General features: G+C 37.3%; 1 protein-coding gene and 1 long non-coding RNA gene across 3 annotated transcripts; one reads left to right on the top strand and one right to left on the bottom strand.

Moving 5' to 3' along the window:
• The first annotated feature begins 291 nt into the window (after positions 1–291).
• On the top strand, positions 292–1,286 carry LOC140508974 (olfactory receptor 8A1-like). Its single transcript, XM_072616893.1, has one exon. It carries the CDS (start codon positions 354–356, stop codon positions 1,284–1,286), a length of 933 nt encoding a protein of 310 aa, XP_072472994.1. The 5' UTR covers positions 292–353.
• A 3,286-nt stretch (positions 1,287–4,572) lies between these two features.
• Positions 4,573–12,900, bottom strand: LOC140508975 (uncharacterized). 2 transcript variants are annotated; one of them, XR_011968546.1, is made up of 3 exons: positions 12,713–12,900; positions 5,539–5,644; positions 4,573–4,964 (listed from the first exon to the last, which is right to left on the bottom strand). It is a non-coding gene; the product is annotated as an uncharacterized lncRNA (long non-coding RNA). The 2 variants fall into 2 exon arrangements; XR_011968545.1 differs by having other exon boundaries at positions 5,539–5,648.
• Positions 12,901–13,562: the final 662 nt, after the last annotated feature.

The raw sequence follows: 13,562 nt of genomic DNA on the forward strand, positions 1-13,562 counted from the left end.
CAAGAAAATTCCCCTCTACATTTCGTCCATCACAGCTATATAAGAACCTCTCCCTCCACCCCATCCCCAGTCTGTTGAATATTCACATTTTTTGTTTAACTCTAAAAATATATAAATTCATTATTTTTTATAAATTTAGATATACTTCTTACAGTTATAATTTATAAATTTATTTATGATTTAATTTTATAACTTTATTTTCAACTCAGTAATAACTATAGTTTTTAAACTTACGGCTATGTGAAGAAATAACAATTCATCTATCAGAGAACTTTGGCAAAAAACCCCAGACTTTATATAATGGACATCTCTTTCTTTCCCTCACAGGTTTCCAGTTAAATTTCAAAAGTATAATGACTGTGGGGAATCATTCTATAGTTACTGAATTTATCCTTACAGGATTAACAGATGAACCAGAGCTCAAGCTTCCCCTTTTCTTCTTGTTCTTTGGAGTCTACATTGCATCCATGGTAGGAAACCTAGGCTTAGTTCTGTTAATCAGGATCAGTTCTCAGCTTCACACTCCTATGTACTATTTCCTCGGTAACCTGTCCTTTATAGATCTCTGCTATTCCTCTGTCATTATCCCCAAAATGATGGTGAACTTTATATCAGAAGAAAACATCATCTCTTTTCCAGGCTGTTTAACTCAATTTTTTTTCTTTAGTTATTTTGCTGTTTCTGAGTGCTACATGCTAGCAGCCATGGCTTATGATCGTTATGTTGCCATCTGTCACCCTTTGGTTTACCACATCACCATGTCTCAGAGAGTATGCTTCCTGCTAGTAGCTGGAGTGCATATCATTGGGATATGTGGGGCCTTTATCCATACAAGTTTGTTGGCTGACCTGACCTTCTGTAGGGATAATGTCATCAACCATTACTTCTGTGATATCCTTCCCGTCTTGAAGCTCTCTTGCTCAAACACCTACATCAATGAATATCTTTTAATACTTAATTCTGGAATCAATGTATTTCTGACAATCTTGTCCATTTTTATCTCTTATGCTTTCATCCTTTCAAATATCCTCCAAGTCCATTCTGCTGAAGGTCGGGCTAAAGCCTTTAAGACCTGTGGCTCCCATGTTGCAGTTGTTGCTGTATTTTATGGTTCCATAATCTTCATGTATTTTAAGCCATCATCTGGTGGCAACAATACGCAGGAGAAGGTGGCATCAGTGTTTTATACCATAGTGAACCCCATGCTGAATCCCATGATCTACAGCTTCAGGAATAAGGACGTAAAGGATTCCTTGAGGAAAATCATGAAGAATAATAGGTTCTAATAGTAGACTGTTGAGTATATAGTTTTACCGTGAAGTAAACTTATGGAAGTCATTGCATGAAACTCTTAGAGAGTAGAGAATATTTCATTTTTTTATTGCCATTCCAGTACCTAGTATGATGCCTTTGCATAATGGATCCATAATAAATACTAGTTGAGTAATTGATTTTGTATGTTTGTATGACAGTGATTAGATAGATAGAAAATGATCTGAAGTACCAAATTGAGATCAATGAATCTTGTTGGTAGAAGCAAGTTTTTTTCTTTCTTTTTCTCTGAAGAATGCCAAGATTTTTTATTTTGACACAGTTCTTCTGCCAGGAAAACAACAACAATGTGACACAAAATTGATTGGCCTTAGGTCTGGCTAAAGGAAGAATGAAATGAAGGAAAAGACATTTAAAAGTGCAAGCCTCAGTTTTTAGCATCTGTGCCTCTCCTCTTTCCCCACTTTCACCCCACTATAAATGTATAACTGAGAGCAAGAGAGTAATACAAAAATCAGGGAATGGAATTAAAGTCATGAGGTGGATAAAGAATGAGATAACTTCTTTTATTTTATTCTGTTATTATTATTCCTCTTCCCCACTATCTAATCCAAACACGTGTTGATATGACGTTTAGAGAAAAAAGATTGGAATTTGAGGGAGAAAAGTCCAATTCTATAATTCAATGGAAGGAATAAAGGCAGAATGTCATAGAATCATGCAGATAATATAAATCTATTTTAAATTGAGAACCTGAAGGGACCTTAGAATTCACTGAGTCCAATTCACTCATTTTAGAGAGGAGGAAACTGTGGTTCAGAGGTGTTGAAAGACTTCAACAGAGTCATAGTGATAAATAAGCATCAGATGTGAATTTTTTTTCTTACCACTTAATAGTATTCTATTTTTTCTAATTACATGTGAAGGTATGCTAATGATTTTGTGGGTTTATTTTATATCCTGAAACTTTTCTAAAGTTATTAATAATTTCAAGCAGTTTTTCACTTGATTCTCTAGGATTCTCTAAGTATACCATAATATCATTTGCAAAAAGTGACAGTTTTGTTTTCACATTGCCTATTCTAATTCCTTCAATTTCTTTTTCTTCTCTTGCTGTGAAAGCTAAGATTTCTATTACAATAGTGAATAGTGGCAATAATTCTTGTTTCACCCTTGATCTTATTGGAAAAGGTTCTAACATCTCCATTATATATAGTGCTTGCTGATGTGGTTTCATAGTACTTATCATTTTTAAGAAAAGCTCCATTTATTCCTATGCTCTCTAATGTTTTTAACAGGAATGGGTACTGTTTTTTTACTGTTTTTTTTTTTTTTTTTGCCAAAGGTCTTTTTGTCATCTATTGAAATAATCATATAATTTATATTGATTTTGTTATTGACATGGTCTATTATGCTGATAATTTTCCTAATGTTGAATCAGTTCTGAATTCCTGGTATAAATCCTACCTGGTCTCATTGTGTGATCCTGGTGATATATTGTGGGAATATCTTTGCTAATATTTTATTTAAAATTGTTTTGCATCAATATTCACTAGGGAAATTGGTCTATAATTTTCTTTCTCTGTTTTGGCTTTTCCTAGTTTAGGTATCAACACCATATTTATGTTATAAAAAGAATTTGGTAGGACTCCTTCTTTTACTGTTTTTCCAAATAGTTCATATAATATTAGAATTAATTGCTCTTTAAATGTTTTGTAGAACTTACTTGTAAATCCATCTGGACCTCAAAATTTTTTCTTAGGGAGTTCGTTGATGGCTTGTTAAATTTATCTTTTTAAATGGGGTATTTAAGTATTTTATTTCCTCTTACTTTAATCTGGACAATTTATATTTTTGAAAATATTCATCCATTTCACTTAGATTTTCACATTTTTTAGTATATAATTGGACAAAATGTGTTTCCTGTAAATAACGTATTGTAAGATTCTGTTTTTTAATCCATTTTGCTGTCCACTTCCGTTTTATGGGAGAGTTCATCCTATACATGTTCATAGTTTTGGCTACTGTGTATTTCCCTCCATCCTATTTCCCCGCCCCCCCATTTGTACTTTTCTTTCTCCTTTCACCCTGTCCTTCCTTGCCAGTCTTTGGCTTCTGGCCACCACCTTCCTTAATTTTTCCTCCCTTCTGTCATCCCTCTCCCTTTTCTTTCCCCTTTTCCCTCCTACTTTCCTATTGAGTGAGATAAATTTCTATACCCAACTGAGTGTGTTTGTTATTTCTTCCCTGAACCAAATCTGATGAGAATAAGGTTCAAACAATGCTCATCCTTCCCTTCTTTCCCTCTACTGTAATAGGTCTTTTGTGCCTGTTTATGCCATGTAATTTATCCTCTTCTACTTCCCCCCTTTCCTCTTCTCCCAGTACAATCCTTTTTTTAACCCTTTAGTGTTTTTTTTTTGTTTCATCATATCAGAGTCAACTTATACTCACACTCTCTATCTATGTATACCCCTTTCTGCTGTCCTAATAAAGATACAGTTTTCAACACTTGCAAGTACCATCTTTCCATGTAGGGATGCAAACACTTTAATCTTATTGAATAACATTTATTTTCTTGCCTGTTTACCTTTTAATGCTTCTCTTGAGTCTTGTATTTGAAGATCAGATTTTCTATTGAGCTCTGGTTTTTTCATCAGGAATGCTTGGAAGTCCTGTATTTCATTAAATAAACACCCACAAACTCTGGTCTGCTAGTAGTTCTCCTTGCCCTGAGACTGAGACCCAGGACTGTAACCCAGTATGAGAATGTATGAGAATGCAGCAGAATCCTATCCCTATGCCAACAAAGGAGTCCTTAAACCTCCTTCTGATTGTTTGACTCCCTTGCCATCTTTGGGCTAAGAGATCTGGAAACCATCACTACCATCACTGATTTAGCTGCCCATCTTTCCCTCCACCCCCACTCTGCTATATTTGCTGAAGCAAAACCTATACTGGAATATGCTCTGCTTTTGCCTTGTTGCAACTGATCTTTCTTGTTGACCTTCTAAGTTGTCTTGGGTTGGAAAATTGTTTCACCCCATTCTTTCATCAGTTCTGCTACTCCAGAATTTTTTTTTGATAGATTATTTAAAATTGTTTGGAGGGTTTTGTGGAGAGCTCAAGGGAGTCCCAAGATGGATAACATTTATTTCTTCTTTATCTTTTCATTTTCAAAAAATCATGATTTAAAAATTTCTTGACAACTTTATAAAACAATTATATATGCAAAAGTCTAAATCTATCTTGAGATGTTATAGATAACTGCTAAAGATGCTTATGATGCATAATGGGTATCATATTGCTTGCCTTCTTAATAGGCCATGTAGAGGCTATTGAGTGGGAGAGAATTTGGAATTCAAAATTTTAAAAATTAATGTTAAATTGAAAAAAGTTCACTATTCCAGGCTTCCTGCCTCTTAGGATTTTCCTCTTAGCATGAGATAGGTCTCCTCTCCAATTACTAAGACTTGTAAATTGCCCATCCAGCAAATGGAACCTTTATGCCACTTTCTTATTCTCTCCTTGTCCACTCACCTTCTATGTTGTAGAAATCCTGTAGAAGAAGTCAAAGAAGTTTACCAGAGGGTGGGATGCTGGGGATGATAGAGTGCAGGCCTTCAAGGAGAGTGACCCCTGCTGGCATTGTCCTCCTTCCTTTAAACCTCTTACTACTTGAACTGTGACATCTGTGGGGATGGGAAGCAGCATGAACCAAAGTAAGCTGAAGGTAACAATTTATCCTCCTACAATCCCCACCTCTGCTTGCCTGCCTGTCTCAGCCCAGGCCTCCTCCAAAATTTCCAAAAGCTTTACAAGGCAGATTTCATGTCTTGCAACCTAGACTTTTTCTGGATTATTATCAACCTGACTTCCCAGGGACCCCATTCTCCAAGCTATGTTAACATTTTACCCTAACCCTAAGATAACTCAACTTGCTGCTAGCCTCTAGCATCTTGTCCCCATGCCACCCTGAGACGGGCACAAAGGCCACAGTGTGCCAATCTTCTTGATAAAGTTGCTTACTTCCTTTATAATTTCCTCAAAGTGCTTTGCACCTTATGAGGTCTTAGTGGAGTTCATTTTATTGACAGCTACAATGAGCAGCAGCTCCCCCTGCTTTTTTTTGTTTTTACTTCAGCTGAAGCATAATATATTCTGCTTTAGCCTTTTATCTTTATACTGTGTGTATCTCTCTGCTTCAAAAGTGTTTCTTGTAAACAACATATGGCAAGATTCTGATTTTTAACCCACTGCATCTACCTGAGTTGTAGGTCAGCGGAGTTTGCTCCCTGGTCTGTCCATTCTTGGAGATGTCTGCTTCAAACACGTCCATTCCTCCTGCCAAAATGAGCACTGCATAGTCCACCTGTCTGGGAAAAGAAAAGAAAAGAAAAGGCTAAGGTAGGGGACAGGTAGACTTAAGTCTGAAAGAGAATGGGACTCATACTTGAAACTTGCACCAGGAAGTCTATTTGAATCCCAGCTTCTACTTATTTCCTTTTGTGGCCTTTAACATTAAAGTCAAAAGTTGGCAACAGGAACAATTGAGAGAATTCACACACGCTCTCTCTCCTGCATTGTAGAGGTGGGGAACTATGGGTTATACCTACACTGTCAGACAATTGAGATGATGATTAGTTTTGTTAAACTGTTTTTCTTCTTTTTCTAATCCAAATTATAAGACAAGGCTCATTAGGTAGGGAGGATCCTCTGTCCACTAGACCAAGAGACTGGTGAGTGCTAATCGCTTCCTGAGATACTTCAAATGGCAACTAGCAGAGAAAGCCCTGAACAGGTGAGCTCACATTCCAGAATCCCAGCATCTCAGAAATACAAGGGACCATTTAATCCAGGGGTGGGAAGCCTGCGACCTTGAGGCCACATGTGACCCTCTAGGTTCTCAAATGTGACTTCTTGGCTGAATCCCTCTCTCCTCATCTCTGCTTCTTGGGAAGACTCATCCCTTCAGTTGTTACACCTACCCCCATCAGTGTGTGTATGTGTGTGAGTGCGTGTGTGTGTGTGTGTGTGCACGCATCTGTATATATACCTTTGAACATATATACTATATATAGGTCTACCTACATATATACAACCATATACATATATACACACATATATGTATATATATGGAGAGAGAGAGCTATAAACAATTTTATACATACGTACACTCATAAATATATATGTATATACACAAATACTCACATATTGTAACATAATGAATTCAAGTGACATAGTTTCAGGGTATTTAATTTTTCTAATTATGTTAGCATATAATTAATAAAAGGGGTCAATGGAACTCTCAAATACCAAGGACCCCTCATGGAACCCACTCAATGCTTATATCCCGGTGGAAAGATGGGTGTTCCTGAATGTGGCAATCAACTCTGATTGGTTAACACTTAATGACAAGAATGAATATTATAATGAGAGGTGACTGGAGGTCATGACTAATCACTTTCATGCTCAGCCCAGGCAATCTAAACAAGGGAGTTACCTCTACTCAGACCTGTCTGAGTGGAATGCAGTGGGTCAGAATTCACCTTGAATCAGACCTGCACAAGTTGTAAACTTCTTTGGGCTGCAGATAGGTTAGACTAGAGACAGAATGACAATGGTTGGTTGGTGTGAGTCACGTGTTAAACAGAAGAGTGAACAGTGGCAATTCTACATGTTTCGTGGGCCTCTTGAAATCCTTTGGTGGGTTGCAAAGGACCATGGTCTATATGTTGTACATCCTTGCCTTAGAAAAAATTCTTTGTAAAGTTTTCTAGTTGCATGGTGGGGCAGGGGAAGGTAATAATTCCAAGATTTCATCTTATCATCCTCCCTGCCCTTCAGAGAACTAAGCTTTTGCCTAATCACCAAATGAGGAAAAGAAAAAATCCTGGATCTCCCCAATATTTGGTCATTTAATAATCATTATTCTCGGCATAACATATACATACATACATATATATATCTTATATATGTATATATACATATTGTATATGCCATATTTACTTATCCCCATCCTCTAGCCTCTAGAGCCTTCCCCCCAAATTACTGGTATTTATTAGTTTATTTTGTACGTATTCTGTGTATGCATGTACATATGTATATAGACATAGATATAGTTTCCTTCAATAACATCCTCAAAGGAAAGGTTTTTTCCCCCCCACTTTGTATCCCTAGTACCTAGCACAGTGCCTGGTGCATATAGGGGCATAATAGTTGTTGATGGGTTATTTGTGAATTAATGTTCTACCCATTGTACAATGTAATGCCCTATTGGGCAGAGATTGTCTCACTTTTGTATTTGTCTAGTCAGGGCCTAATATGGTGCCAGTCACATATTCTGTAGTCTAGCAATAGAGGCCTCCTTGCTGTTTCTTAAAACAAACACTCCATCTCGACTCCAGGTATTTTCACTGCTTGTAACTCTTGCCTGGAATTCCCTCTTTTCTCATTTCCTCTTTCTGGCTTTCTTCAAGTTCCAGCTAAAAGACTACTATCTACAAGAAACTGGTACCTGTCTCCTTTAAAGCTAGTACCTTCTCTTGGTTGATTATCTCCCATTTATCTTGTATATTTCTTATCTGTGCATAGTTGTTTTCATGACGCTGTCCCTGATTCCTTCAGAGTATGAATTCCTGGAAAGCAGAGACTTCGTACCCTCAATATTTAGTATAGTGTCTGGCATATTGTAAACACTTAATAAATGCTTGTTGATGGAGTGGCATGTAGTAGGTGCTTAATAAATGCTTATTTGAGTTTATAGGTCATCTGTAGAATCAGGTCCATATTTGTCTGCTCTTCTATGGAGCATCTGGAAGTCAGGGAAATAAAGGTCTCTTACACCCAGTCAAGAGATGAGATGTTGTGCACCAGAAACAACAGTTTAGTTTGGGTGGAACATAGAATATAAGATTTTGAAGGGCGTGAAAGACCAAGCAGAAGAATTTGTAGTTTAACCTAAAAGAAATAGGAAGTTGGAAGTTTTTTAACAAGGAAGTGGACAGAAACAAACCTCTGCTTTGGGAATGTAGATCTGACAAATTTGTGGGGTGGTTCAGACAAAGGCCAGGTTGGAGGCAGGTAGATTAATAGAAGGCTCTTTCACAAGCCAATGCGAGAAGGTGATGGCCTTATGGGTTGATAATCATTTAATATCATTTTTGGACCTTTAATAAGAGCCAGGGGCTGAACTAATCAACCAGAAGAAGAGCCTGGACCTAACAGCTTCTTTGTTCTCTGAGTAAACTCAGAGAACACCTTTTTCTATGTCAACAGGGCCAGATGGGGCTGACCTAAGAGCATTTTTTCCTCTGTTTATAACAGGATGTCTGCAACCAGAGTGGTGGGATTTGTCTTATCTTTGTATCACAGAGACATATGCTACATGGGGGAAACTCGGACATCCTGGGATCCTAATTTCTAACTGACACTATTTTGTAATTGTCTTGTCTCACTGTATCTATGACTTATTCAACTAAGAAACTTCCTTTCTCATGGTATGGATTAAAAAAAAATATGGAAATCATAAATTTGAGTTGGGATTGTTCCAACGTGTATTTATCCCTTCTTTTTCTTTTATCAGTTAGTCAGAAGTTTGCATCTGGCTCCATGATCATGTATCTGCTAGCTTTAAGGGAATAAACAATATGGTTTTACATATCCCCTAGCCTATACACCTCTTTTACCAGACTTTCAGGTCCTCAGGGTGGAGAGAAGGGGATAGGCACTTTCCCAGGCAAAATGGATGCTGGGAAGATATAATTGGCAGGACCTAGTGACTGATTGCATGTAAGAAATAAAAAATAATGAAGTGTATTTGGAGAGTTAGGTTAACAGTCAAGGAGAATTTCTGGAGACCTACAGCCTCCTGAAGTATTGACCAATCTATTTTGTATAGCTTGGATTACTGAGGAATTTTTCCTTGTTGAGTCAGTTCAGCTTCTCTGGAATTCTTCCATCATTATTCTTGGGTTTGTCCTCTGGGAAGAAGCAGAACAGGTAACATCCCTCTCACGCATGACATCATATTGCAGTGGAATCTGGATTTAAAGTCCATTGACCTAGAAGTCAAGATTCCACCTCTGCTCTTTACTACCTGTGTTGCTGCAGACAAGTCATGTGACATCTCTGGGCCTCAGTTTCCTCATCTGCATAATGAAGGAGTTGGAATGGACTGCTTCTAAGGTTCCTTCTACGTTGTGATATTTATTTATACCATTCTCTTATTCACATCAAAAGAGGTTAAGAGGAGACTGCTTGCTACAAATGGTATTATTTTTGCATGGGATGACTTGATAGACCAAGGAAATCTACCCTTGTTCTTTATCTTGTCTCATTAGGAATGAATTGTTGTCTTTGATCTAGGGAGAATGTTGATAAGGATTCAGTCCTTCCTTTGCAACAAGTGATAAGCATTCTTTTTTGTAGTCAAGTACACTTTTCCTCTCCAGCCCAAGGTACAGGCCTACAAGATGTTTCCTTTTTGCCTCATTTTTATGAGTAGCAGAATACATATGAATGTCAGTAATTGAATTATAGCACAGATTACAACCTATCACCTGCTGGAGGAATGTGTCTCACTGTAAGTGAATAAGCTGTAGTTTTACCGGTCTCTGCTGGTTTTTGACAATAGCTAGTCAGTGAATACAAAAAGAATTAATGCCCTCTGAGAAAGACCACAGAACAATGGGTAGCTACTCTAAAGAGGATTTTTGAAAGAAAGTGGACAAAAATCACAGAGGATATTAAGGTATGGATAAATTGCGTTCTCTGCTCTGGTTGCTGAAGTACCTGTAAAAGTGATAACATAAATCCATCAAAACAAAAGATCTCTGGATTCCTGCATAACTTATTCATTTACTTGAACATCATTTTCATATGATGATGATAATTAATGTAAGAATAAGCTGGCTGTTGTTGATAGTAGACATAATTCAGATTTTATTCTTATCACAGAAATTTGTAGAACTTTAGTGAGTTCAGTCATTTTTTCAGTCATGTTGGATTCTTCTTGACCCCATTTCAGGTTTTCTTGGCACAGATTTTGGAGTGGTTTGTCATTTCCTTCTCCAGCTCATTTTTATAGATGAGACAACTGAGGTAAACAAAATTAAGTGATTTGCTTAGCCATATAGCTGGTAAATGTCTGAGGTCAGATTTGAAGTCATGAAGATGAGTCTTCCTGACTCCAGGCTTGGCACGCTATCCACTGCATCAACTAGCTGCTTCCGTGGAACTGATGGGGTCATGGGACCTGGACCCTGAATTTTCCCATACAATCCAGTCATGGATAACTTCATCCAAGGAATGTGGCCCATTCCAGTCCATCTTGTTTACTTAATTAGATTACTTGGTACTCTTTAATCCCTTCTAGATCTTTTCACTGACCCTTTCTTTACCCCTTTTTTTTTTGTATGTGAGTATCAGTCCCATCCTCATCAAATTCTCAGACTCACTAGGAACTCTGCCCACTCTTATTGGCCATGCAATAGCATATTTACTAAGAATCTGCCTGCTATACTGGTGTTAAAATAAAACTTGCTACTCTGAAAGAAGGCATCAGAGGTTGAATTCTTTGCAAGCAGACCTCTCTTTTGTTTCAAAGATCCCAGTATCCCAAACCACAACACAACTATAGTGAGATCTATTGCCAAAACATCACTAAGAGTAAGGGATTGGAAAGGGAATTGAATTTGGAATCAGAGGACCTGGGTTTAAATTCTAGAGTTGCTATTTACTACATGTATGATTTTGAGTAAGTCACTTTACCTTCATATATAGTATAACAAGGCTTGGGCTAAAAGGTTTCCAAGGTACCTTCCAAATCTAAACTTATCCTATAATTCTGTTACCTTGAGATAGTGATCAAAGAGAGTTGAATGATTTGTGTAGACCTGGTTCTCAATTTGACATAATGAAACTGAGCAATACCCAAAGGACTATGTAAAGTATCAGTAATAAGGGTAGTTTTGCTTAAAATTACTAAGGAAAATTATACTGAGATAAAACCTAAAAGAATCAAAGGTTAATTAAACAGAGAAAAGGTGAATATAGTAATGTGGAATTTATTTCAAAAACAGGTATAGTTAGATATGAATAAAATAAAACATTTACAGGAAACATCAATGATGCTAAAATGATTAAAGGTAATTTTGTTTTCTCTTTGCTGAAAAGGGAATCCTTTAAACACCCCTAATTTCAACAACCAAATCAGCATAATGAATGGTTTAACATGATTTAAGAATCCACTTAAAAAAATAATGACCATTTGCATATTTAGACCAGGTTGTAGAAATGAAATAGTTAGAAAAACTTTTCTGAGTGAAAGAATAAAAAAAAAAATTAGAACTTCATATCACATTGTTAAATGCTATGTAAGGTACTCACTTAAAATACAACATTTTAGTTAATTAATCTCTAAGGTCCTTGTTCATACAGTACATGAAGAAGATCTTCTGAGGCTCATTATAACTTTTCCTTCTTACATTGTTATTCTGAGTCTTTAATTGTGAGCTATGGGCCAAGTGATTTATGTAGCAAGGGAATTATATTACAAATTCTAATGGACCTTGTCAAAATTCATTTATAGGTATATCATGCATCCAGTGGTGTTCCTTCTCATTGAGGAGCACCAAGCAGAATGTATGTTGGAACATACGTGTACATGTACCAGTAACACAAAATTCACCCTGATTTCTCTAGTGACTCCAAGATATAGCTGATTACTCCTATATTTATGTCTTCCTCTAAAAAGGAAACATTTAATAGTTTCTACTCTGATGTTGTTTTGGTAATTTAAATGGGAAGATCTTTCCTATCCATTAGTAGGCCCATGTGACTGACCTGAGTCACATGGAAGTCTGTCACATGGAGCTGTGATAGGAGGAGCTTGCTGAATGGGTGGAACAGGAAGGGGTGGAGCAGGAAAGGTGGAACAGAAAGAGGTGGAGCTGGAGCAGAGTTGAGAGAAAGTTGGTCAGACTAGTCAGAGCTGGGAAGGACAGAGGAAGCCGGCAGTTAGGATTGTGAGTGGTTTTTTTTTGTGGAAAGGCTTGATAATGTGTATAGAATTCTTGGTTACTATGATGGATTTCTTTGTTTCTATGATGGATTTGGCTTTCTGGTGTTTGAACAAAAGTTTAGATTTGGAAGGTACCTTGGAAACCTTTTAGCCCAAGCCTTGTTATACTATATATGAAGGTAAAGTGACTTACTCAAAATCATACATGTAGATAGAAAATGTTTTTCTTCTGCCTTCTATATGGAAACTCTGTTATACTTTGTGATTCAGAACTACGTTGGCATATTCACAGTCTCTGTCAGTGCTGTGAATATTGCCTTGGTGATACAAGCATGTAGCATCTAGGAAATGCTCAGTTTTACTTTTCTTTATAGGAATAAATAGTAAAATTCAATAGTAAAAATGCATTTCACACACCTCAACATGATTTGAAGAGTTTACCATGTAGCTGGCAACAACCAGGACACAATGGACAAATCAGGATCTCAGAAGAATAAGTCCCAATGTATTTTCTTACTCCAGGATTAGATTGTTTTCACACTCTAAAATCCATCACTGAATTTGTCACTTGGTGGCAATTCCTTTGGTGCTAAGAGCAGTCAAATGTACCTGACACACAGAAAAGAGAAATATTATTATCTCTTTGGTTAATCTGAGCAACATACCCATTTTCAGAAATTCAAAGGGAATTTTGGTGTAGGGAGTGGAGGTTGAATTATCTAAACTAATTTAGGCATAAATGACTTTTCTTGAGAAAATATTTTCATATCAGGGAGTAGATTATCAAGAGGTCAAAGGGAACCAAGAAATGATGGAGGGATAATCTTCTAGGGGGAAAAGTTGGTTTTAATAACGGGAAGGCTAGAATCAATGTCCTGCAAATAATGGGCTATCTTGGGTTTCCCTCTCACTGGGAGGGAGAAGAGGGGTTTCTTCCAGCAAGCAGATGCTGGATGGCTATGTGCTGTGAATGCTATAGACTGTATTTGCAGATCTGACCATGTCACCTACCCTACTCAATAAACTTCAGTGGCTATCTATCATCCCTAGAATCAAATGGTTGATCAGAAGGGGTCTGCAGGGATCTCTTTGCTGGCTCTGAGACAGGATTCTCTTGCTTTGCCCATGCTTAGATCTAGCTACAGTCCTGAGTGATGGTTCTGGAGTGAGGAGGAGTGCTGGCATGGCAGAGTTTGGGGTGGTAGAGGAGAGGGAATCCTCCTCACATTTCTAAGGCAGAAAAGAGTACTTGTGGTTGCTCACAAAC

This window comes from Notamacropus eugenii, chromosome 5 (genome assembly GCF_028372415.1).
Source record: "Notamacropus eugenii isolate mMacEug1 chromosome 5, mMacEug1.pri_v2, whole genome shotgun sequence".
In the NCBI taxonomy this organism is placed as follows: Eukaryota; Metazoa; Chordata; class Mammalia; order Diprotodontia; family Macropodidae; genus Notamacropus; species Notamacropus eugenii.

What these genes read in the sequence shown, in the direction of transcription:
- LOC140508974 (XM_072616893.1), top strand. Translation starts at nt 354, where the DNA reads ATGACTGTGGGGAATCATTCTATAGTTACTGAATTTATCCTTACAGGA.